Source organism: Halichoerus grypus, chromosome 7, assembly GCF_964656455.1.
Source record: "Halichoerus grypus chromosome 7, mHalGry1.hap1.1, whole genome shotgun sequence".
Taxonomy (NCBI): Eukaryota; Metazoa; Chordata; class Mammalia; order Carnivora; family Phocidae; genus Halichoerus; species Halichoerus grypus.
This window is the reverse complement of record NC_135718.1, coordinates 63997444-64023667: the sequence shown is the minus strand read 5'-3', so window position 1 is coordinate 64023667 and position 26224 is coordinate 63997444. Positions and strand designations below refer to the sequence as shown.

The 26224-nt window shown below is 41.9% G+C and overlaps 1 protein-coding gene across 1 annotated transcript in view; it reads right to left on the bottom strand.

Moving 5' to 3' along the window:
- Positions 1–24361, bottom strand: part of ANK3 (ankyrin 3) — a 333563-nt gene extending 309202 nt beyond the window's left edge. The window contains exon 1 of the mRNA XM_078076917.1: positions 23610–24361. Coding sequence (XP_077933043.1) covers positions 23610–23723 — 114 coding nt within the window. The 5' untranslated portion in view covers positions 23724–24361. The remainder of the gene's footprint in view (positions 1–23609) is intronic.
- Between the last annotated feature and the right edge of the window lie 1863 nt (positions 24362–26224).

Here is a 26224-nt window from a genome sequence, read left to right as displayed (position 1 = left end):
AGCCCATCGATGTGGCAAACATCAGTGTTGTCCTGCATTAAGAAATTGCCACAGCCACCCCAACTTTTAAGAACCATCACCCCAATGAGTCAACAGCCATCAACATCAAGGCAAGATTCTCCACCGACAAAAAGACTATGGCTTGCTGAAAGTTCAGATGATTTTTAGCAATAAAGTATTTTTAATTAAGGTATGTACACTTTTTTTTTTTTAAAGACAATGCTATTGTATAGCTAATAACTCTTACGTGCACTGGGAAACCAAAAAATTCATTAAACTCGCTTTCTTGCAATATTTGTTTTACTGCGGTGGTGTGCAATTGAACCCACAATATCTCTGAGGTATGTCTGTAATAAATTACCATACACAGAGTTGCTGGAACAACTTCACACATATTTAATCTTCGTAAGATATACCAAACCTCAGTTGTCCCTTTCCTGCCAAGAGCAAACATACTTATTTTTTAAGACCAAAGTATTAAATCACTGTACTTGGAAATTCTTTATCAAAAAAAACAACTGTTTTCTCTCCCTTTTTACTTCAGTTGCTCATGACCCTGCCAGGAAAACAAATATTTTTAGCATCTCCTCCAGGCCCTGGGATACTATCTAGACAGGGCTAGACCTTTCCTCACTGCTTTCACTCTGGTTATATGTCTGAAATTGCTTTGTGTCAGCAGTTGTGACTCTGGGTGTAGCAGGTATTACATTTTTTCAGTTTGGTGCCAGAGAGAAAATGCATAGTTACTGCAACTGTATTCTGAGCGTAGACTTAAGAGGTATTATCCTTCTAATATAAATTATATGGACACAACAAAATAGATGTGTTCATTCACTTGGCTTACACAAATTCTGGGAGCTGTTATCCATATAGCAGGTTATGCTGTGGTCCTAACTTTGTCTTGTTGGTCCTATTTGAAATATTAAAAGTCAGTACCTTCTGGGTTTCTAAAATTCTAGTTCATTGATTAGGGAATTGGTTACTTAAAAATAGATCTTTAACATTTTCTGTTGATGCAAACTCAATCTCTACATGTTTATGGCATGTTATAATAACATTAGGACCACATGACTGGCTTTCCTAGTTACTTCTGAACTGAAAAACAGGCATTATTGAAAATAAAGGACAGCTAGCTGCAGGATACATGTGAGTTATAGGAGCAGGCAATCCAGAAATGATAAATGCAAATGGCTCCCAAACACATGAAAAAATACTCATTGGCACTAATAATAAAATATTGCAAATTGAAACAATAATGACAAGAACATTGTTCAACTGTGAAATTGGTGAAGAAAAGAAAAAGCTAACATTTAACACTGGAAAGGGGATGACGAGGTCACCACGTTGCAGAGGTGTATGCTGGTTCGGCTGGTATAGAAAGCAACTCGATAGCATGCTTTATCATCAGGAATGAAAATTTCTTTTACTCTCCAGTTTTCGTCTCATAGAGGACACACACACACACACACACACACACACACACACACACACACACACACACGATTTATATTTTAAATTTGGGGCCAAATACCACTCCTTTGTTTCAAGGTTTGAGCCATTCTCCAGAGAAACACGGGAATGTAAGGAGACCAGTTCACCTGTCCCCAGACTGCCTGTGCTCAGATGAGGACACTCTATGCTCTAGCATGTTCAGGGAAGGAAGGAGGGAAGGAAGGAGGGAAGGAGGGAAGGAAGGAGGGAAGGAGGGAGACTATCACCCAGGATTCAAAGTAACCTGGTAGCTAACTGACCTTGAACAAGTAATATAACTTCTTGAAAATGAGAGTATCCTTTTCACAGAATTACAAGGATCAAAGGTGATAATGTACGAGAAGGTCCTTTGTAAGTAACACATCGATACACATCTTTTGGGATTTCGAAATTTTTTTATTTTTTCAGTTTTCCTCTTCAGTGTCCTCTGATGCCACTCTCCAAGCACTGTAGTATCCTATCCCTTCCACCAGTGGACACACCTGCTCTACCATCATTTTTCTTCTTACTAAATTATACCGCTGTATGGACACTGTATTGTACCCTTCAGGGTAAGGACACCCCACTCCTACCCTGGCCAATGTCATTCCAACAGAGTAACATTATTAAAACTTTCTATTACACTTAACTGAGCCAGAAATGCCATAATGATAGAGTCTTCGGGGAGAGACAAGAAAGCATTGGGGCCCCATATTCACGATAGATGTCCACTCGTCAGATAGATGGCACATCCAGCCTTACATAACCGTTCCTACCAAAGGGAAGCTTGGTGAGACATCTGACAGAAACTTGCTCCTAAAAGAGTGTGCTTAAATTTTTTATCGGACTGCCTTTATAAAAAATTGAAACAGAGTATTCTCCAAGTGGGGCACCAGTTTGCTAAAAAGATTAGAATTTACAATTACCTTTTAAACCATCGTTTTAGAACTCTATGCTTTCTATGCCTAAAATGCCAAGCAAGTGTTTGGCTTTGAAATTAGGGAAAGAAAGAATGAATTCTCCCTCAAGCTGAGAGAGCCTTTCACTCTTACATGCCCTGGTGGCAATTTCCCACTCTTCAAAGCCTTTGTCCTTTAGGCAATGGAGAGAAATGTGCTAGAATGACAATGGGTGCCTCACTTCTGGACTGATTATCAGCACACTGTGTAAAAATGCCTTTTGCTCTCCTTCTCAAGGTGATGAGGCTGGTGAGGTGATGAAAGCAGAACGACATCAGAATCACCAAGCCGGGAGCCCAAGCATTTCCCCCTGCTGCACTGCAGATTCTTTCTGACCCAAGTCCCCTGTCCTCAGTGACATTTACCTAGAGAAGGTGCGCTTTCCGTTTAAAACGGATGCAGTAATCGAAAAGAACAGATGAGGAGCTCCCTCGCTGTTAGAAATCAAATATTACGATTCTGTCAGGCTCAGATACTGAAATGTTTCAGTCCTGGGTGTTTTAGAGAGAAGGGGGGGCGGAATCTGTATTTTGGATGGTGGGAGCCTGCTGTGAATACAGATGGAAATTTTATGGCTTGTTTAATGCTTGTCTATTTTAATAAAAAGAATAAATTTCAACAGCAGCACAATTTCTTTCCTTCTATACTCCATGTGTTACAATACTGAAATAAAAGTAGCCCTCTATCCTGGAATCTTTCATCTCTCTGCAGTGCTCAGTTTATTCCAACCCTGCCTCTGAAATGTATTTATGAAGAAGAGCACATTAGCTAAAAGGAGGGACAGAAAAATCTCTAGGGGTAATATGGAATGCTCAACACACACATTCTCTCTCTCTCTCTCTCTCTGTCTCTGTCTCCGTCCATCTGTCTGTCTCTAAGGGAGAGAACAGAAGGACTCTTTGTCTGGTTACAACGAGAACCAACTGATAGAGCCTCACCTTGGAGGCCATGGTATATAGTCAGGGAGGAGAAATGGATGTGAAATCTATCTGGCTTGTTTTATCACCCTACAGAGGCTGAGAGGACACCAAAGCAAAGCCTGTTTCTCTACATTTAGGGAATTATGCCAAACTTTTCAGCTTCATCCATGGCATTTATTGTTCATTCTTGCTAAATTTCCATTAATGGGTTATTTATTCGACCCTACAGAAGGGTGACCATACTCTGCAAAGTGAAGGTATAATCACAAAGCACTGCTGGTAATTTTTACCAGAAGTGGAAATTGACATAGAGACAAATTAAAATACAACAAGAAATCAAATTGCTTGAAATCTTTTTGACAGGCTGGAAAGGGACCTGCTCCTCCTTCAGTAACAATTTGACACTTAAGATACACTCATGTGTTTTAGAAGCACTACATTGAAATTCTGCATGGCCGAGTTTTAGATCCCCATTCCTGGCCTATGCATGTCCTTCTGAATTACCACACCTCCCCACCCCCTTAGCGGGGGAAAGCTCTTTAAAAGGAAAACATACTATATGCTGGCTAATTGAACATAATAAAAAATAAATAAATAAATAAAAAGAAAACATAGTTTTAAAGATCCTTCTTGGACAGAGAAGCCTCTCAGAATTAACTTTAAGGTTCAACAACAGTGCTGGGAATCCTAACCCTGGCTGCTTCCAGCGGAGGAGGGACACTAACTGGCAAATGGTAGGAAGGAGCTCCCAGGGGCGATGAAATGCAATCCATCTCATTGGGGGAATCAGATAAACAACTGTGCATTTGTCAAAACTGATTAAATATATACTCAGGATCATTGCGTTTGACTCATATAAATTACAACTGCGTTTAAAAAATTCTTCCTGGAAACATTAAACAACAATAAGATTCTTCTAAGCACAAAGTTTCAGAATTTTCTGGACATATAATTGTAAGGCCGATAAAGAGAACGCCTTTTGCTGAACGTTTACGTAAAAGCTGAGGTACTCCTGGGGCCACACATCTCCGCTTCAGTGCCACGCTTTCCTGAGACATTACCATGAAGATTTTATTGTTATGAGATGAAAGCAAATATCGCTGAGAATGCAATTAAAAGCTCTACATTAAATTGCAAGTGCAAGCTAAAAGTCTAGGCTAGGCATTCCTGCCACATTCCCCATGATGACACAAGGGACCTAGGGACTTCCCAACCACATCTGAAGCAAATGTCCCAGCTGTGGTCCACGGCACAGAACCGTGAGTGTCGGAAGGCCTCTCTTGAAAGAATATGTGTGCGCCTCGTTTTATGATAATTGGATAGTGGACCTCAAAAGACAGATACATCAAGACCCAATTACTCTAATATAAAAGGATCCCCTTCCATTGTCTAGTGCCACCATGTATTTTGCATCACTCTATCCAGGCAACTTCCTGTTTAACATAACCGTCCATTGCACTGAGCAGTAGATATAGGTTTTATCTTTAACAAACCAAAAGCTGTTTTCTCTTGTCTGCTTTGACTCTCCACTAAGCTCAAGCCTTTCATGAGATTTGATGTCTCTTTATTTGTGCTAGAATTAATAGCTGCAAATACTGATATATAGTTGTCAGGCTAATAAAATTAAAAGTACAGAAAGATATACAAACACACATGAACACAAACATACAAAAAGAATTAGAAAAAAAAATCATCTCACGAATTTTGGGGTGATGACATTCCTTACTGGTTATTTGGGCTTTAATATTAAAGCAAAATTTTTAATCAAAATACTATGTATGCTTCCCCAAAAAGGTTTTACAAAAGGTCGACTGAGTGCATTTTAATATTCTTGCAGAAGTCTTTAATATGCAACTTCAAACTTAAACTTTTTTTTTAGTAAAAGTAGCACATTTCAGAAAGGTTAAATGTAGTGATGTTCTCAGAATCCATTTCAGAGCATTCTTACATCTCACATGTAATCAAGCTTATAATTATTAATGAACATATTTGTAAGAAAATCCATTCTCTTGTTTTTCAAGATATTATCTTTTTCATTTCTCTAAACTTCTGAAAATTAAACCTTTAAAGTTGTGATGTGGAAGAAATGCATTAAATTGATCATGCAGTTTATTGCGGATGATTTTCTTCTATTTTTTTCACTTTCCTCCTTTTAAAATAACTATAAATACCTTGCTCACAAAATGGAAGAATACATTAAAACATGTCACTGTTCTAAAGGGTTTACTGTGAATATAGCAAATACTTATAGTGGAAGGGAGAACAAGAACGGAACATCACAGTTCTTATCATAAAGACTGTCATAATCTAAATCTGAGAGGCCTTTCAACCAGCATTTCTAAATTCACCATGCCTGATGAATGACAGCCTAGACGGAAAGCAAGGCTTCCACATTTCTCAAACAATTCAGTAATTATTCTCCAGGCTTTTCATGTATCAGCTCAGTAGGTCTCTGCTCTTTCAGGTGTCCCAAGTGCAGAATTTCATACTAAAAACCCAAGTTAAAAGTCAACATAAGATAATATTTTTGCAAAGTAAAAATTATTAAGAGTTGACAGGAATCAGGGAAAGCAGGAGGAAAAGGGGCACATCCTACACACATGTAAGCCAATACCTCTGCATTCCTTTCTTTAAAAAAAAAAAAAAAGCTTTTATTTATTTATTTGAGAGAGAGAGCATGAGCAGGGGGGAGGGGAAAGGGAGAGGGGCAGAAGGAGAGTAGCAGATGGAGAGGGAGAATCAGGCTCCCCACTGAGCAGGCAGCCTGATGCAGGACTCGATCCCAGGACCCTGGGATCATGACCTGAGCTGAAGGCAGATGCTTAACCGACTGAGCCACCCAGGTGCCCCCATCCTCCGCATTTCTTTCTTAACACAAGGTATAACTAGCCTCTCAGATGCTCACATTTTTTTTTTTAATTCATTTGACAGGGAAAGAGAGAGAGAGCACAAGCAGGGGTTGGGGGGAGGCAGAGGGAGAGGGAGAAGCAGGCTCCCCACTGAGCAAGGAGCCCAATGCGGGGCTCGATTCCTGGACCCTGGGATCATGACCTGAGCCGAAGGCAGACACTTAACCTACTGAGCCACCCAGGCGCCCCACAGATGCTCACATTTGACAGCCCCTACACATCTTTCTTAGCTCCTTCCTTTCTCTTGCACCCACATTTAGCCATCCTGTCTGACCAGTCCTACCTCTTTCTACAAGTTTTCTAACTGTGCTCACACTTCTCAGTCTAGAGAGCCAGCTTCAATGTCCACCTCTTTCTACCCTCTGCACCATAGTTGTGCCCCCCACATGGCCTCCATCTCACTTCATACACTTCATACACTTAAGACTATCTTAATTCTTTCCAACTTGTCCATCTTCCTTACTAAACTACCAGTTCCCAAAGGTCTAGAAGTACATCTTTTTTTTCTTTGGATTCCTAAAGCATGTAAATATTTGTTGAACTGAAGTGCTACTGAATCAAAACAATTATGTGTGTTTCATATCCACTGCACTACACAAATATTTCAGAATTTTCTTACTTTTACATCCAAATTAATTTGGCTAATTTTCCTATCAAAATAGTTCCACATAACTTAAGTGTCTAAGGATTCAGTCCATAAAAGTCTCTAAGAAGCCAACAGTTTACCAGTTAAATTGGTTAACCTGAGATATGAAAAATCAACCTTTGATAAAGCTTAACACATCACATTATTTGTTCCTCTCGTGGATCCAACTGATACTGAACTATCTCCGTCTGGTCTAAGCGAATTCTAGTGAATATTCTGATGTTTAAGGAAGAAAGCAGAAACAAGAACAGGAGGGCAGAAGCCAAGTAAAAGAGAGAGAAAGGACAATGCAGGATGTATGGCTGGTACTTAGTACTTACTTAGAAAATAATCTCTGAGTCTGAGGGATAGAGTGATGTGAGATAGGACAATGGAAAATACAGAAGATAAAGTATTGGTGGGGACAGAGCTTCTGTATCTTTATAAATCTGTACTTACTGCTGTTTATAAATGTTCCAATGTGTTCACACCTCAGTCGGATGTATGTATTTCAATGCCAACAAAGAGACAAAGCTAAAAGTGAAAGAGGAAGGAGAAAATCCATGTGCAAACCAGAAACAAAGTTCCTGTGAAAAGGGGCTATACAGATGCTCAATTGTCTTCTCCCTACAATGACTGTGGCCGTGGCCTCCTATAAAGAGAGGCGACAGTGGAGGCTGAGCTGGTTCAATACAGCATGAGCTGGACGGTCTCCATGCAGAAGACTGTCAGTTTGGGGTGCACATGATGGCTAACGGGGGAAGATCGGGGTCTCAGGAGGACTGGCTGAAGAAATAGGGAGCATTTCACTGGGAGAGGAGATGCGGCACCAACACATCTATCTTCATCTATATAAATAACTGGCATATGGGTGGACATAGCAGGGTGCTGGATTTAGTCTCAAAATAAGAGAGCATATTCTAACAATTAGAACTGTCCAGAAATGGGGTGGACTATGTTTAGAGGTAGGACGTTTCCAGTCACAGGCGATTCATAAGCAGAGACTGACAAGCCAGTCACAGAACCGTCTGTCCTCAAGGACAGGCAGGCTCCGCAGAGGCCCTCGCTCCGTGACCTCCAAGGTCCCCTCCACCTCTAAGATTCCACGACTCTAGACACTCTGGGGATTTTCCACACAACTCTGCCCTTCAAAACGGATGTAGCTGTCCTTTACGTAAGTCCTATAGGTTCAAATTCAGATTTCTATAGTAGCTCTTCTTTTCACTGAATGAAATGAAATTATTCATTGACTCATCCTAATAAAGTAACTGAATCTTGTTTTAATCTGCAGTCCGTAAAAGTCACTACTAATCCATTAAATACAATTTGAGTGACTGGTATGAAAGTTGGGGCATGATAAATGGATTGTTTTCTTACCTAGGTATCACTGTAAAACAATTTGAGGTCATGTTTGTTATCTCAGTCGTATAAATTTAAGTAAAATGTGAGTCTCTTGCACACACAACATTTTAGTTATGTGGCTCTGCAGTGGCCTACATCAAAACATTTTCTAATAAAATAATGGCAGATTCCCTCTGTCGAGGACATGAGAAACTAAATGAGAATTAGGTTGGAAAGTAGTAAAGTTCTTTATTGTGTCCAGTCCCCCACTGCCTGGTGGAAGGAGGCACCCAGCCGAGGAGCTTCTCCCCGGGAGAGATGGGGTGAAGGTTGACGTCTCCTTCCCTTGGTTCAAGTGGCATGGTGGAGGGGGAGACCGCTTTGGCAAGTCCAAGCTGGGAATGATAAAAAATAAGGTGATAGTGCTAGGGTTTTTAATCACTTTGCCTATATTTTTTTTTTAAGTTTTTTTTTTAAAGATTTTATTTATTTATTTGAGAGAGAGAGAGAGAGAGAGAGAGAGCACACATGAGAGGGGGGAGGGTCAGAGGGAGAAGCAGACCCCCCCCTGAGCAGGGAGCCCGATGCGGGACTCGATTCCGGGACTCCAGGATCATGACCTGAGCCGAAGGCAGTCGCTTAACCAACTGAGCCACCCAGGCGCCCCTCCTTTGCCTATATTTTAATCTTTCCTTTGCCCTGAGCAATTTTCCCTAAACCTAAAGAGTGTATAAAACTAACAACAAAAACAAAAATCCCTGTATGTACTGTATAATCTAAATTTGAGTGGTGGTAAAAATAAATTTAAGCCAAAGATGCAAAAAAAAAAAAAAAAAATTAAGAAGTAAAACACATGATCCAAGGAGTTGAAGAGCCCATGAAATAAAAGTAAAGCAAAAGCAACCGGGCCCTAGATGAGACCTTATATAATGAAAGCAGGAGTTGCCCAAAGCTAGATTTTAAGTACTTCCCTATATGCGTTATGGCATGGCATGCAGAAGGGTCCACTGCACTTGAATGCTCAGGAGAGAACTGAAAATTTAGGAAGAAGTAACACCCACTGATGACAGGAAATTACAAAAATGGGTTACAGACTCCTGGAGGAGAGGGAGGAGATGGAAGGCAAGCCCCTCAAGTTAGCAAAGCCAAGAGAGTTTTAGAAGCAGGGAGTACAGAGGACCTCTTCCTCGCTCTACGATTTGTCCTAGCCCCACCACATGCCACTGGTTCTAATACACCCTTGGGGTTGTCCCAGTTCTATCACTGAAGATGTCCCATCCTGGGAAGTCCCCCAGCCCCGAACAATGAAGGCTGGCTGCTCACACTAACCCCCCGGTGTATAAGGCAGAACCTCTTCTCTTGCCAGTTGACAGCCACAGGCCTCCAATAATCTGGAGAAAAAGCACAGAATCCTGGGCAGAGAGCTGTGTGGCCACTGCCATTTATTCATTTAACAGGACAGAGCCAAGGTGGCCTGGAAGAGGACACACTAGGAATTAGGAGTAAGCCTGCTCCAAGGAATCAGTAGTCCAGATGAGCACGAAGGAACCGCTGGAGCCTCTCCACGCCACCTTGTCAGGGTCCTCAACAAAGAACAGCCATGGAAAGAGCAGCTGAAGGTGCAAACTTAGGGGCCATGCCAAGATTCAAAATCGAGACTCGGGACTTCTTTCACCTAGAGACCTTCATACACAAAGGACTATAGCTCCATATAGCGTCCCTAAGAGACACAAAGAGTTGTACCAGGTACGAGGAAAGAAAGGACCCCCCCACTGGAGGAGAATGGGGGAGGGAAGCACTGCAGGCCACACGGCACAAAGCCTGTGGTGGGAAAGCCGGGGTATGTACGCTCTGGGAAAGGGAAAGACCGTCCCTCCAATGACAAGTAAGGTCAACTAGCGTATTTGTGGAAAATGAGGTGGTACATGGGGCTCTGGCCTCAGAATGAAGGACCGAGAGTGCTTGGCTAAGGAGTCGCCAGAAAGGAGAGCAGAAAGTGAGAACCCTTCAGTTGTGGAAAAAGATGAAGCCCTATTGTCCTTTGTGCCATTTTTCACAATAACAAAAACTGAAATGAACCAAATATACAAAAATAAGATATTAGTTGGATACATTCTGGTACATCCATAAAGCAGAATACCAAAGACGCATTAAAAACCTTACAAAAATATGTTTACTGACATAAACATAATGTTCACATTATATTGTTCCATGGGAAAAAAATGAGGCAACAAAAGAGGAGGTACTACCATTATCTCCATTAATTTGGGGGAAAAAAGAAAGAAGAGGGAAGAGAAGGAAAGGAAGAAAACAGAAGAAGAGTGAAGAAGAAACTACGTATATACATGCTTAGAAAAATATTGGAAAGACCCATTTCAAAATGGTAACAGTAATGCTTCCTCTGGGTGACCTTAGCCTCCCTGTGTGGAATGCTCCACCTACGATGTACATCAATTATTCACATGGTGGGAAAGACGCAGGTAAGAGGACTGCCAGACGCCCCAGGGCATGACAAGTAATCAAGCAGGGGGTAAAGGTGGCAAACAGGTATTCGATGCGCCAAAAGCTCTTAAAAGAAGTCTTCTTTGATTGGAGGTAATATTTAGCAAGAAAACCTGTCTGCCCACAGTTTGTCTACTTCTCTGCATTTGTCCCGAGGAAACACACATCACAGACCGTCTCTGAAGCCCTCTCAGGAGAGCCGCTGAAACTGAACTCTTGCTGACCAGCTTCCTCCAAGTAGAGTTCAGTCTGGGATTCAAGTGGCAGCTAGCTGCCAGAGGGAGACCGTTAACGCAGAGGTAAATCCATTAGGGCATACCCGGGGGATAAAGGACTGGCTTCTCACTCAGTTTAGAAAAGCTACGGGGACACCTGCACTGGAGGTGGGGCGCTGCTGTGGAAGGAGCTGGAGCTGAACGGAGCGATCCCGGCAAAGGCATCGCACCTGCCCAGAACCCAGGTGTTCCTACACCCCGCACCACGTTCACTGCTCTCTCCAGAAACCCCATTTCTTTCTAATGGAAAGTAAGAGCAATTTGGCTCTGGATTTAACTGCCTTATGTAGAATATATATGAATAATAAATATTTGGAATATATCTAATATATATATACACACACACATATATGTATGTACACATAATTATTAATATTACATTTTATATAAATATGTATTTTTCTCCACATACACACATGCATATAATTTGTATTTACTTTTACCCTGCTTGGAATGACCTTCAGTGAATTTACTTTCCTCATTTTAACTGACAACTCTCCCTAAATACATTCAGCATAAAATAAACTCATTTCTTCCAAGTGGACGAGGGGAAGAGGAAGGAGCAGGGAAGTGGGAGGAATTAACATTGGCTGAATCACTGCCCTGTGCCAGGCACTTCATGTTCAATTTAATTTTGTCTTCACAACATCTCTTTGTACTAGGTGTTATTGTGGATGAGGGCACAGAGGCTCAGAGAGGTCAAGTAACCAACTGGGGACCATGCAGCAAAGTAGTGACAGTCAGGAGCCTCAAACCCAAGCCTCCATGACTCACGGCTCACACCCAGGCCCATTCCTCATTCCACGTAGCCTCCAAAAATCAATTTTCCTATTATTTCAGCGATCCCCAGCAGCACTTAAAAAAAAAAAAAAAAAGGCTGGATTAAGCCCTATGTGCAGATACAGCACAGACCGCATTAATAATTTAGGTTCCGCTAAAGCTGCAAAGCAGCTCTAGGAAAGCAGGTCAAAGCCGAGAATGCCAAATGCACCTAAGAACACTCTCCCTTCCTGACACTGCAAACAAAACCCTAACTAATCCACCAGAAAACAAAAAGATAATGCCTATCAGATGCCAACTGGATGGCTATGTAATTATTTTAATCTGATCCCACAGAAAAATCCACTGAAACATGTTATGTAAAATCAAGTTACAACCAGCCAGTGGAGACAAGCTCTCTGGTGGGGAGCTCGGACAAAGCCCAGGAACTGGATCCACACACAGTGGAGCGGGAGAAGTGAGGCTGCCTTGAGCACGCTCAGTGTCTGTGGAATACCATGCTCGTGTTAGCCAGGTCATAACACAGTCTACAGGGAAAACACCTATTCTAATGTATTCATGGTCCCCTTCAAACACCTAATTTCAGCTAAGATGAGGTACAATCAAAACCTTCTGAAATGAATCACAGACTGGAATTGAGGAGGATTACCAGGATGATTAATTCCACACTAATGATGATGAGTGAATATGTGAGTTTCACATGCCTGTATTACTGGTATTGATATATTAATTCTCTTTGGAATAAATGTGGTTAGAATAAATGTGTACACAAAACCATTTATTTTTAGATTGCAAAGAACGACTCCAGCTGAAGAGGCATAGTAAAGCAGGGATCCTTAACAATGGCCGTTCTTCAAAGGAAAAAAATTAATTGCATTCAGCACTTTTCAACATCAATATGATTATCTTCTTATTTCGAGGCAGGCAAACGCATTTTGAGTGTTGACAGAGCTAAGTAAATACACTCATTATGTTACTGAATCAGGTTGCAGTGGCCGAACCACTGCACAGAGGGAGAGCAGGTCCTTACAAAAGGGGTGGGGGGTGGGATGGGGGGGAAACAGTGGACAGTGTGGGGATTCGGTGACCTCAGAACCTTCAGGCACATCCTCTCTCATTCACCCCTAAAAGCAGCTAGGTAGTAGGAATGTGGCTGGGAATTATGAGATTGGGCATTTTGGAGACTAATAGAAAACAAAATGCATTGTTCAAGATTATGGCTTTGACTAATGTTGCTTCCCTAGACAATGGTAAATCCACAGTGCCAAGGTCAATTATGATTTTTCTGTACCTGATTCAAAATTGCTCTGTGCTTTGCAGTAATACTTAATGTCCCCATGTAACGTGTGAGGATAAAAACATAGGGTTTAAGTCATGCATCATTATTTAAAAAGTACTTCTTATCTAGTATTTGTCACATAAAACAAATGAACAATAACATTGGTAATGGGGAGGCATAAAAATGATTTAATAACCAATTAGAAAATAATGAAAAATAAAAGCAAAAGCTTTCTCCAAATGTAAGAATCTGACATGAGTGGTGAATCATCTCTAAGCAGAATAGTGTAAGGGGGAAAGGGGTTCAAATTCTGCCTCTGTCTGTTCACTGGTACTGTTAAATTCAGTGTCAGAGTCTCAATCTGCTCATCTGCAAAAGGAGAATAAAGCCATCTAACTCAGAGGTTCACATAAGCGTTAACCAAGAGAACAGCTTTCCACACCTGCCAATTACTTTATTGTAAGTGGAGCCTAACTTTGCTAGCAGGGTCCCTATTGATTCAGACTAAAGTGTGCTAGTAAAACCTAAAATCGTCCTTTCCAAATAATCAATCCATTTTTTTGAGATTCCAATTTTTGTCTACTCCCTTTCCCAAATTTGAGCTTTTTACTCATTGTTCTTACCGTCAAGGAAATAGAAAAAGAAAGAGTATCACTTCCTAAGGCCTAAGAGGTCTTTGCTCTCCTGGCTGAGAATCTGGCGGCGCCTAGTGACTCACTTCCAACATTTGTCAGTGTCATCAGCTCAAGGAGGTTGTTTTTTTTTTTAATGTTGATGCTAATTTCTTACCATTCTACAAATTGTTTTTAATTTCTAATTTAGCCTCTGAAAATAAGTCTGTTTTGAGTCCCTGAGTTCTTTAAAACCAGCTTCTTCAATAGCTTTCTCATAAAAACAGTAAGCATGAGGGGCGCCTGGGTGGCTCAGTTGGTTAAGCATCTGCCTTCGGCTCAGGTCATGATCCCAGGGTCCTGGGATTGAGTCCCACGTTGGGTTCCCTGCTCAGCAGGGAGTCTGCTTCTCTCTCTCTCTCTCTCTCTCCCTCAAACTTCCACCCCTGCTCGTTCTCTCTCTCTCTCAAATAAATAAAACCTTAAAAAAAAAAAAAACAGTAAGCATGAAACACAAGACATCGGGAATATACTCATTTCAAAAACCACCCAGGCGCCCCTCTTAAGCTTTCTTTAATATCTACCTAGGCTAGCATTTAACTACTGAGAGAATCTAATTAATAATAGTGTTAATGAATAGAAAAATGTATTTAACATGTGAGTCTTTGGAAGTATTTCTCAAAATGACAGATTTAATTCCCCGAGGGCTGTAAAAAAGTTTGCAAAGAGCTGAACTACAGGGCTCAAATGACTTTTTGAGGATACCAGTTTATTAGTAAAATTCCATCCATCAAATAATTTTCTGAGTGCTTGCTAGGTATAAAAGTTCTTGAAAGCATCCCCTCATTTACTCAGCTCATCCATTTGCTTCTTGGCTACAGTCACTGGTTACATTTGAGAGCCCATGCTCCAAGGAAGGGAGGCTGGAAGCCCTTGCTAACTTCTCCGTTTATGCCAGGAACCTGGCAAAATGCCTTTACAGTGTTTCTACACTTTACAGTATGTATGCAAGTAAAGGACTAATATCCTGGTTTGAACAATGTGTTAACTGAAGCCCAAAGAAATTTAGTTCAAGGCCACACAGCTAATGAGTGGCAGCTGCAATATGAATTCTTATCGAGGCCGAAAGCCCATTCTTTCCATCACCATGGTTTGTAAAACTTACCCCCTCCCCACAACTTTCTCCTTATTGCTCGCCTGCTTTATTAATGTTTTTAATCCTCTAGTAAACAAAATTTACCATATTTTCCTACCCTCTTCAATTGCATAGACCTCTTAGAAAACTGTACTTTGCTAGGATAAAATGCTGTTCATAGTATTGAAACTATGAAGTTTTTAGAGATACCTACATATAGTTATAAATGTTTTAGTGTCACTGGCTTCCAGTCACTAGAAAACCTTGGACTTACTTCCAACCCTCTCTGGCCAAGTTCTCTGTTCCCATTCTTTTCCACACAGTCCATATATCCTCCCCTTCTATGGTGATGGTACTGGTTGGCTTTTGTTCTGCCAAAGGGCAAGCTATGGGCCGGGCACATAAGAACATTAGTCTCTATCCATTCTAATGGGCTTCATATAAATTCAAACAGAACTGATGATACGATCCTAATTAGTAGAAAGGTCACCTATAACTGAGAAATAATTTACTGGAACCAACTAAATCTAAATTGAAATCTATACTTTTTATAGGCAGCTCCTATATTTGACGATGATGGGCCATTCTTTTTCATGATGCCACTTTGGGTCCAGGACAGCATAATCTTCAATGAAGGGGATAAGCACCAGAAAAATCTGAACTATATGTGAAAGGTCCAGGCTTCATTTCCATTAATTTGCTTTCAATTCTTCTACTTTTAATTTAGACAAACTAGAAACACCATAGTCTGGGTAAAACTTAGAGCAGATTCCTTGTTTTCAAATGTTACCTTTCTATGCAAGTATTTTCTTTAGGATACTATTTGGATTATACAACCGACAGTTTCACATTGTATTTAGACATCATCCCTCAATGTTTAACCTATTCATCAATCAACAGATAGAAGTGAACAATTCTACTTTGTTTCAGCGACTGTATTCCTCTTAAAAGTTGTTTTAAATGCACACTAATTTGGGGCACCTGGGTGGCTCAGTCAGTTAAGTGTCTGCCTTTGGCTATGGTCATGATCCCAGGGTATGGGAATGAGCAATGTGTCGGGCTCCCTGCTCAGCCACGAGTCTGCTTCTCCCTTTACCCTTCTACCCTGCTCATGATCTGTCTCTCACTCTCTCTCTCTCTCTCTCAAATAAATAAATACAATCTTTAAAAAAATAAAAATTGGGGTGCCTGGGTGGCTCAGTTGGTTAGGTGGCTGCCTTCAGCTCGGGTCGTGATCCCAGGGTCCTGGGATCGAGCCCCGCGTCGGGCTCCCTGCTCAGCGGGGAGCCTGCTTCTTCCTCTGCCCCTCCCTCTGCTTGTGCTTGCTCTCTCCCTCTCTCCCCCTCTCTCTCTGTGTCAAATAAATTTAAAAAATCTTTAAAAAAATAAATTAAAATTAAAATCAAAATTAAAAATAAATGCGCACTAATTTAAATGTACACTAATTTAAGTGTAATGATTTAGGCAATATTTAGATTTTGCCGTGAAAGATAAATAATTTATAAAATTTCAGATACTAAATAATTTAACTTTTAACATTCCAACAGTGATTATTCTTCTCTTCACATAAGAATTCACCATAGATGTCTATTAGTAAGAACCTCACATTTAAAAATCTAATCCATCTATTCTGATGGCCCAAGCCAGGGACTTAGAACCATACAGAGCTCAATTACAAGGCCAGTTATTTCTGTTACTGAGGCAGGTTACATAACAAACTTAAGCTTAGGCTAAAGCCTCTGAACATGTGGATCACACTCTGACATACTGTTAGCATCTTTTTTTTTTTTTTTCTCCAGTCCTTCACCCCTACCTGTGTTGAGTAGTACAAGCAGAATATAAAAGAGCAGGTAGGAGCACCTGGTGGCTCAGTTGTCTAAGCATTTGCCTTCAGCTCAGGTCATGATCTCGGGGTCCTGGGATCCAGCCCAGCATCAGACTCCCCCTCCCTCCCTCCCTCTCTCTCTCTCTCTCAAATAAATAAATAAAATCTTCAAAAGAAAAAAAGAGCATGTAGATGGGCCTACAGGTACCATCGTTTACATTGCCAGTCCCCAGCATGGTGACAGGCACGATGTCGGCACACAGTACATTCTTATTAAATGAAGAGACACTGGTAAAATGTGATGTGATTAATGTATCTTTTTCTAACAATATAACTACAAAAATCATGAAGCACTGCCAAATCCTCTTTTTCCTCAAACATACCTACTAAAAGCAAACATTTTTCCACATTGAGATTCAATAAAACACACATACACACAATACAATATCATCTTGCCAAAGGCAAATCAAGAGACAGAAAAGACCACGAACCTGAAGAGTAATGAAGAAACAGTTCAATAGCTATAGACTGTTGATGACAAAACTAACAAAATTTTAAATAACATATTCAGACATTAATAAATGTATAACTTATACTAACATGATCTTGCACTGATTATAATAGTAATTGATCAAGAGCAAGAAAGTGGTTTTTTTTTAAATGAACATATGACTTTGAGAATAAAAAGATGTATCACGATAGGGACAGAGAGCACAGAGAACCAATGAGCAGACAAGTTTTATTTAATTGCTTCCTTATTCCTAAATGCTATGGAATGTCAAAGGACAAAGGTTTACAACTTTTCTATGAGTTCCATCCATCCTCTTCCAAATGGAGGAAGAGTGGAGATGGGGCAGCAGCGTGCTCCTAGGGAGCTGACCTGCCTGGCTTCAGTGAGTTGACTTGTTGGCACAATCCCTAAAGGCTCAGGTTGGAAACAGTCCATTCATTCTTCTGTTCCTTATGAATATCAATAACAACAGCAACAACTACCACTATGTGGCTCTTGCTTTGTGCCAAGCACCGTTCTAATCCTAATTCACTGAGATCTCATTGCAACCCTCTGACAAAGGTATGTACTATTATTATATTCATTTTGCAGGTAAAAAATTGGGGCACTGAGAGGTAAAATAACTTCCCCAAGGTCACACCAGCTACGAGTGCGAAGACCTGAACTCAGACAATCTTCCTCTACAGTCCATGCTCTTAATTATTGCGTGATAGTGCCTCTCATCTGTCCACCTCCCTCCCATCTACTACCCACTCTGCACCTACCGCTATAGTAGGTGATATGATACCTCCTCTGCCCTCACAGTCTCCTGGGTGAGACATATGCGAGCTTATAATTACAGTGCAGAATATCAAGGATGCTAATAGAGAAATTAGACTCTATAGACATCTGGAGTCTACATACTCAGCACAGCCAGAAACAGAGTAGGCTCCTTTTATCTAATACAGGTCCACCCAATCCTCTCCCTCAAAGGTCCAGTCACTGTAGTCCAAAACCTCCCCCTGCCTGGCATCTTACATCATGGGTGCTGTAGGTGCATAGGAAACTAGGCATGGTGAAGAAGGCCTATAAATGTCTATACGTTTGCATTATAGATGCACTAAGCATCTACAGCAAGAGATAATACTCAATTGTTTATGTCTCCTGAAATTTATTCTCAAATCCGTACACTGCTTTAATCCTAAAAGAGACTGCCAGATTTTTATTACAATAAACCCAGTGGTTAAATACAGATTCCAAATGGGTCCTATGACCCAAATTTAAGTGTAGCCCCAACACGTATGAGCTGTATGACCACAGGCAAGTTATTTATTCTCTTTAAGTCTTCATTTAGGTATAAAAAATGGGGATGAAAATAATGCCTGCCTCATAAAGAAGGTGTGAGAAAAAACAGTAGAAAAAATCCATGGGAATCACGCTGCACATCGCCGGGTATACGGCAAACACCTAGGGCACTGTTATGTTATTATAGCAACATGTCTTTGAGGATCCCAAGTCCTTGTGTTGGTAATTTTCCATTTATGTTCAAAATTTTAAAAAGAAATTCTTCAGGTAAAACACTAAAATCTATTGCAGAGGGGGGGCCCTTGGGTAGCTCAGCTGGTTAAGCATCCGACTCTTGATTTCGGCTCAGGCCATGATCGCAGGGTTGTGGGATTGAGCCCCATGTCAGGCTCCACGCTCAGCAGGGTGTCTGCTGGAGATTCTCTCTCTCCCTCTCCCTGTGCCCCTCCCCCTGCTCGTGTTCTCTCTCTGTCTCTCAAATAAATAAATAAATCTTCAAAAAAAGTCTATTGCAGAAGAGAAGAAAAACAGACACACTGCTCATACTGCACTGGGTTACTTAGAGATATAAAGCTTGTTATTTGAGGTTCCCGATGTCTAGGAAATAGCTGATCACTTAGAAGATTCTCTGAATCAAGTCCATTTTGATACACAGCTGTGAAAATATTAATTACATATGCTGTTTCGTGTTGTAGGTTAGAGCATGAGCTAGAGTTAGACATTCCACGCTGGAATCTCAGATGTACCACTAAACAGTATAGGAAAAGCTTAATGGGTTCGTGCCTCAGTTTCCTCATTTGTAAAATGGGGATGATAAAAATACTTTCTTTGTAGGTTTGTTGTAAAGATTAAGGGAGCCTCCACCTACAAAGCAATTTAAAACCCTATCTGGTACATTTTAAGTGGTCAAAAAATGTCCTGGGAGAAAAGACATGAATCCAGGAAATTTAATTATTCATCTTCCGCTTCAAGCCAGGAACTTGGCAGTTACCCTAGAATCCGATCTCTCCCTCTCACATCCTACGTTCGGTCCATTGCCAAGTTCTGTTGAGTCTTCCCCTAAATATCTCCTGGATGCAACACCCCCTCTCCACTGTCACAGTCTCTGCCCTGGTTCAGCCCCTCAGCCTCTCTCACTCCTGAATCACCACCAGCGCTTCCGGACCACTAGCCCGGCTGCTGTCTGCAACACGGACACCCAAGGGATGGTTCTAAACCATGCAGCTGTTCGGTTCCCAGACTACCACCGCCGTTCAAGTTGGTTCGAGTCCCTCTCCTTTGAGAGGGTGATTTCCAAGCCCATACAAAGGTCTTCAGGACCTGGCTCCGGACTACTTTTCCAGCCATTTTTCCTGCCATACACTCCCATCCCCTTTGCTCTTTATTAATGTTTGTTTCTCACACACCTGAGCGTTCCCTCTTACTTCCACCACTTTGGGCATGGGACTCCTGTCCTTCTCCTTGCCTATCTTGCTCACTCCTCCTCCAAGGCTCAGCTTCACCAGTTCAAGTTGAACTGGGAGTCTTCCTCTGGGCTCCTGTGGCTCCCTTTCCACATGTTATGTAGGGTGATTAATGGTGCTCATATCTTTCTCCTCGCTCCGCAGGGAGTTACTGTACTATTGCCATTCTGCCTCCTTTAGCTTTGCTTCCACCACCGGATGCCGTGCCTGACCCTCAGAAGTCACCCAATAAATGTCTGCTGAATGAATGCATGAATGCAAAAATGAAGCAATGAATATTCGTTCCTGCTCTACCACTGAGTAGCCATATGAGTCTGATGTCAATAATTAGAAAAGATATTAACCATAAAATTGAATGCCACTTTATCCCAGTATATATTATCCTATGTCAGTGATACATATATAAATGTTTCTTTTTTTAGTGTACATTTCCTTAGATCACCTCAAAAATTTTTTATAGGATGTAATACATATATACAAGCATACTTGTGAATATTAAAAAAAAATTATTGAATAAGTTAAGGTCAATTCTCCTAATACCCTTCATTATTGAAACGTATCTTATAGTTTGCATGGAGAGAAGGCAAAACATGTGGGCCTGAGAGCATTTGTGACTTCTAGCCCTCATGAATCCATAGGAGTAGCTTGGGTCGTCTACTGACCAGCGCCCGTGGGCCAGGACCTTGCTCAGCGCAGGGGATATAAAGAGTTCCTCTCTGCAACTTGCTCAGTCAGGGCATGGATCCAATATTAACCCACCCAAAGGCACTCCGTCTACCTCGGGCACGCCACCCTCTCACGGCCAGCCTCAGCAGCCCATCAGGAGAGGAAGAGAGGGAAGGGAAAAATCTATCAGGGAAGAGCGATGGGAAAGTATGCATCAGGGAGATTTGTAAATGCAGTAGAAAGAAACTTTTAAACAAAATACTCATGAAAAGTTTTTCGGATTTTTTTTTTTTTGCTTCAAGTCAGAAAAACCGGTGATAAAAAGATGAAGGGTTCATCCATCTAGGTGTATTTCCTTTAACAAATAGGAAGATCTTTTTCTTGACACGAGTTGCTATGGCAAGAATAAAACACACCCTTATAAAAATTCAAGTCATTATAAATTCCTAGAAGTTTCCTATTTTTTTAATTGGTAATCACTTATTCATGGTTATCAATATTCTTAATAGACCAAATGTGGGTTTTTTTTTTAAACTGATGAAATGTGAATGCAGTGTTGATTTTATGCACATATTATGATTTGATTATAATGCTTAGTAATATCCCATACTGTATGATGTTACGCCATATGGATAGAATCAGGAAAGGTTCATCTTGGGCTTGCTCAGACCTGAACTACACGGGTACCATGAACCAAATTCCTTATTTTACAAATTAGATACTCTTTACATTTTTCTTAAGTTTGTCTATTTTGTGATTTTAGGAGATTGCTCACTATTACTCTTATGTAATTAAAAGATCCTACAGGATATTTCTACATATGAGCAAGAGCAACGAACCCCATAATAACTCACAAAGTATATAAAAGCAGCTTTTCCAATTGACATGGGACCTATAATACGGAGCAAAGTAACCCACGAGCCTTAATTAGGATCTTTAGGAAAAGGTAGGAAAAAGAAACACCAAGTCAAAACAATTCACTTTGTGGTATATATGCTATATGACCGAAAAAGAATCTAGATTATGTCTTCAAAGTAATCTAACCTTGACTTCATACTTTGAAAATGGTCCCTGAAATCACTGGACTAGGAATATTTAAATCTCCTGAAATACATGTATCTTTGAGAGGGAATATGCATATCTTACTGTGTCATAAATCTAGTAGTACAACAGCAATGGAAGTGTTATCCCCGAGCCACTTTCTGGATCAACTTTGTGACTGTCCTGAGAACAAAACATTTAAATCTGCTTACACATTGACATAGCGATATTGATATTTCTCCATGTTCCCTTCTGGTTGCTAAGAGATTTACATTGGACAGACTCTGTTGTACTCATTAACAAAGCACTTTGGTCCACAAAGCAATTGCTTCAGCTCAGTGAGTCCAGAAGCTCCCTTTGCCTGGCCCCTTCCCGATTTTGCTTCCAAGTCAAACAGGGGCCCAGGCCCCAAGGCAGCAGGCCTGTCATCACCACAGGAAACTGTGGTGCAAAAGTCTGGCTCAGCCAACAACTCTTACACAGGGTATGAACAGCAATGGTGACGCTGTATCTTTATACAAACACATGTCCCTTCCTGCATGGTCCTTAGAAGCCAGTTTATCGTGGTGGGAGTGGGCAAAGATGTGTGGAGAGGGGGCACTCCATAGTGACCTATCCACAGACAACCTAACACGGTACAATTAGACCAGAACCCAGCCAGATATGGCAATTCCATAACTCTGCTGTGCAAGCCTTTGAAATATGCAACTTGAGTTCGTACTTTCATGAAAATATATCCAAGAAGTTTATTTACAAGACTACTGAAGGGGGGACAGTCTATATGAACCACCTTGCAGCAAAGCAAATGTAGCCCTCCAAACTCAATCTCATCGAGCCTGCCACGTAACAAATGGCAGAGAGGCTCCTTTTACTGATCCTAACTCTGAAGAAAAGGGCAAAGGCACCAAAAATATTCCTGATCATCCCTGAGGAGAGGTACATGTGGTGGATGAAATCGGCATGTCATTTACAAGGCACATGCATCACTGCTCAGAGCAAATTAAGATGATCTTTCCCTTGGGAATTCTCACAAAGAGCCATAAAAATGCTTTATGACCTGACTTTCATATTCAGATCACAGAGTTTTAGTCAATTTTTATTAATTGCCATGGAGGAAAAGTGCTTTGGGCCCTCACTCCCCACCCGGTACCTAGGAGTCATATTTAAGGGCACAGTCGCTAAACACTCAGTAAGTACTCTCAGGCTGTAATAAAACACCACTGACCTAGAATTTTCCTCCTCCCCCCAACCCCACCACCTTAGAATATCAGTTGGGGATGATCAATGCCCATGCTTTAATCAGAAGCAATCAGCGTGGAAGCCTGCAGGTCCTCGCCACTGGTGCCATGGGAATTCCTGCATCCAGGATAATCCCTTTCCCCCAGCCGAGAAAAACAAACCCCAGTGATTTTAGCCTCATGTAACAAAAGAAAGTTATTTCTGGCAGCTTATTTCCATTGCACAAGCTAAGGAGCAGCACCTTACAGAAATAAGGGGCAAGAGGAAAGAAAGGTGGAAAAGCGCGAAGCAGGAAATGACTTTTCTGCTCCGTCTTTAAGGTCACAGATCTGCCTGAGAAACGCACACGAGTGACAGTAGTTCTAGCACAAAAGCTCCTTTTCCACGAGCCAGACCTCCAAGAAGTACCAAGACTGGCTCTCCGGCCTCTCCCTCAAACCGAAGTCCCTGGAGTCCGTTTCACCTTGATGGGGCTGGGAAGAAACTACTTTTCACTCCCTTGCACCCCCTTTCTGTGTCCTGCCGGCGTGCCCCAGCCTCCTCGAGGTGGAAGCGCACCTTCCGCATCAGCCCTGCAATCACCCCCACACAGCATAAAACCTGCCCTCGCCTCGCCCGTCCTGCGGCCGTGCTCGACCGGTGGGCTTCATCATCTGTTCCCAATTCAGCCCCTACACAGCATGTAAAAATAGCCCTTCATGCCTCCAACAGACGCCAGGAGGAGATTAAAACAAAAAAGCCAGGCAAGCTATATGCTCTGGCAGAGACCACTACCTTTTTCTTCCGATCCCGGGACCGTTTGCGGTGTTTCCTTTTTTTCTCAGGCTCTTCTTCAGCATTGATTTCTAAATCCCTGTTTTTCTTTAATTGTGAGGCTGCATGAGCCATAATGCATTTAAAAAGAGCTTCTCAAGCACGCAGGGCTTCCTCCTATAAGGTGATCTCCTCAGGCACCTTTAGCCAGGCTTACAGCAGCATTCCAATCACTGGAGAGAAACCTTTGACCAGAAGCAGGAACACATGCAAAATGCAAAGATGCTGTAGAAGCTGAAGCTTTTAAAAACCCAAAAGACGGTTTCCAGACTTCATCCTCCACCTTCCTCCACCTGAACCTTTACACGAGAGTGCAGCCATCGTAATGCATTTATCGTAGTGAGAAAGACAGCTGGGGCAGAGGAAGCTGTATTATGGCCGTATCCCCTGCCACCAGCTGGAAGTGTCTAAGTGATTCCTCGGAAGGGGGAATGCTGCAAAGGATGCTTCTCTGAAGGGAAAAAATCCAGAGTCACCACACATGCAGGAGTGAAAATCCAGCACTAATTCTGAAAACCTATTTTAGAATCCTTCGAAAAAAAGACAGGGCTGCAATTTATACATCACCACTAGTTCTGCACAGAGCATAATTTAACCCGTAAGAGAATGGAGCCGTTCCTACTTGAGTTTAACTGCCGATGGGGACAAAATACATAAAATAAGATTTCACAAAATGCACTAAATTTTGCTCTGGAGATCCTGACCGCGTTACGGGGAAAACAATGCATGCATTGCTGGTCCCAACAGTGCGTCCTTTATGCTGAACTATCTGCCTAAATGCATTTTGTGGGCGAGGACTACAGAAGGGCCTGTTGTCTTTTAAAAACAACATGCTGATTACAACACATCATACAGAAAGACGTGAGCATGTTGGTGTATGGAACAGATGCCCGATTCATAGGAGTTCCCCAGGACTCTCCTCTCATGTGGTCCACGGGTCGAGGATGGGCAGTCTGTGCAGCAATCAGGGGTTCGGAGACACTGAAATGGAGATCTGGCTTTCACGTGAGGGGTTGCTTCCATCACCTTACTATTTTTGCCACCTGAGTCCTCACTGACTGCAGCCTCTGAATATTCATGATGTGAAGTGAAGCAGCAGTCACTCTCCAGGCCTGCCGGGGTGGTTCTGCCGAGGCACACACCGGAAGAAACGGACGAAGTCAGGAATCACGTATACACACAGGCGATTCACACGGTTTTAGCAAGAAATGGCTGAATGGTAGACTGGACCTAAAAACACTTGAGCCCTGGTAGGAAACCCTAAAGGCACCAGGAAAATGAGCAGGGGGAAAAAAAGATGATACTCCACTGAAGAGACTTAGTATGTGTACTTCCAATACCATGAGGCCACGTGCTTCTTCCAATACAAGAAGTCCGTAACTTTAGAGATTGGTCCTTTTGGCTTTGCAGGACTGACAGCTAACGTGTGTGAAAGCTGAAGCAAGAAGGCCAAAGGCGCCACGTGAAGAGTCGGCTGGGGTTCTCTGGAGCTGTTGTTCACCTGCTTCATAAAGAACCTCCAGTGTGAGCTCCTGCAAACAACATCCACCCACTACGTTTTAGACTTGGAGATCAAAGATCTTCCTCCCCATCCCCCTGTAGGGGGCTTGACCCTCTGGCGGGCAGTGACAGGCAACAGAAAGGGAAAGATGGCGGGCCCATGGCTTTCCGGCCCTGCTGCGAATGGACGGCACACTCCTCTTGGGCCTCACTGTGAACCGCGTGAAAACCACATGGGTCAAACCATTCCCAGGGGCCTATTCGTGTGCTGATGCTCATGTGCTGCTTCCCCACACAAACTACCTTCAGGAAGAAAGAGTTCTGGAAAGGTTCTCCCTTGCCTAGCAAACCATCATCTGGCAAAACGGAGGAGAAAATGAAGGAGGGGAATGAAATGAGACTCAGATCCAAAAGTGACAAATCACAGTAATAAATCACTTAGTAATAAAAATAAGTGGTTTTTCGGGGCACCTGGGGGGCTCAGTCGTTAAGCATCTGCCTTCGGCTCGGGTCATGATCCCAGGGTCCTGGGATCAAGCCCTGCATCCGGCTCCCTGCTTGGCGGGAGGCCTGCTTCTCCCTCTCCCACTCCCCCTGCTTGTGTTCCCTCTCTCACTCTCTCTCTCTCTCTGTCAGGTAAATAAATAAAATCTTAAAAAAAAAAAATAAGTGGTTTTTCTACCAGAATATTTTTTTTTATTGTAATAGGAATAGGTGGGATGGAGAAAAAAAATTAAAATTAGAACTTTTGTACAGTCTCCCCTTATACAAATTATCCTGTACTTTTGAGGAAAATTCATAGATTTCCTTTCCTTATTTTCTGCAAGCTGAAGAGAACAGCCAGCTAAAGAACTGGCTGGTTTCCCACCAGCTCCTGGACCCTTTTTTCTTTCTTTATAGACACTAGTGATACTTTAAAATATGTAAGTATCCTTGATCAGAGTAACCTCTTTGTCTGAGGCTGCAAAGCTATACTTTCCCATTGATCTCAGCCAAAGCATAGTTGGACATTAGGAAAACGGGCCACAGGTATTTTTTAAAATTAGAATAATTCTTGGTTTCCCCCAAATTACTCA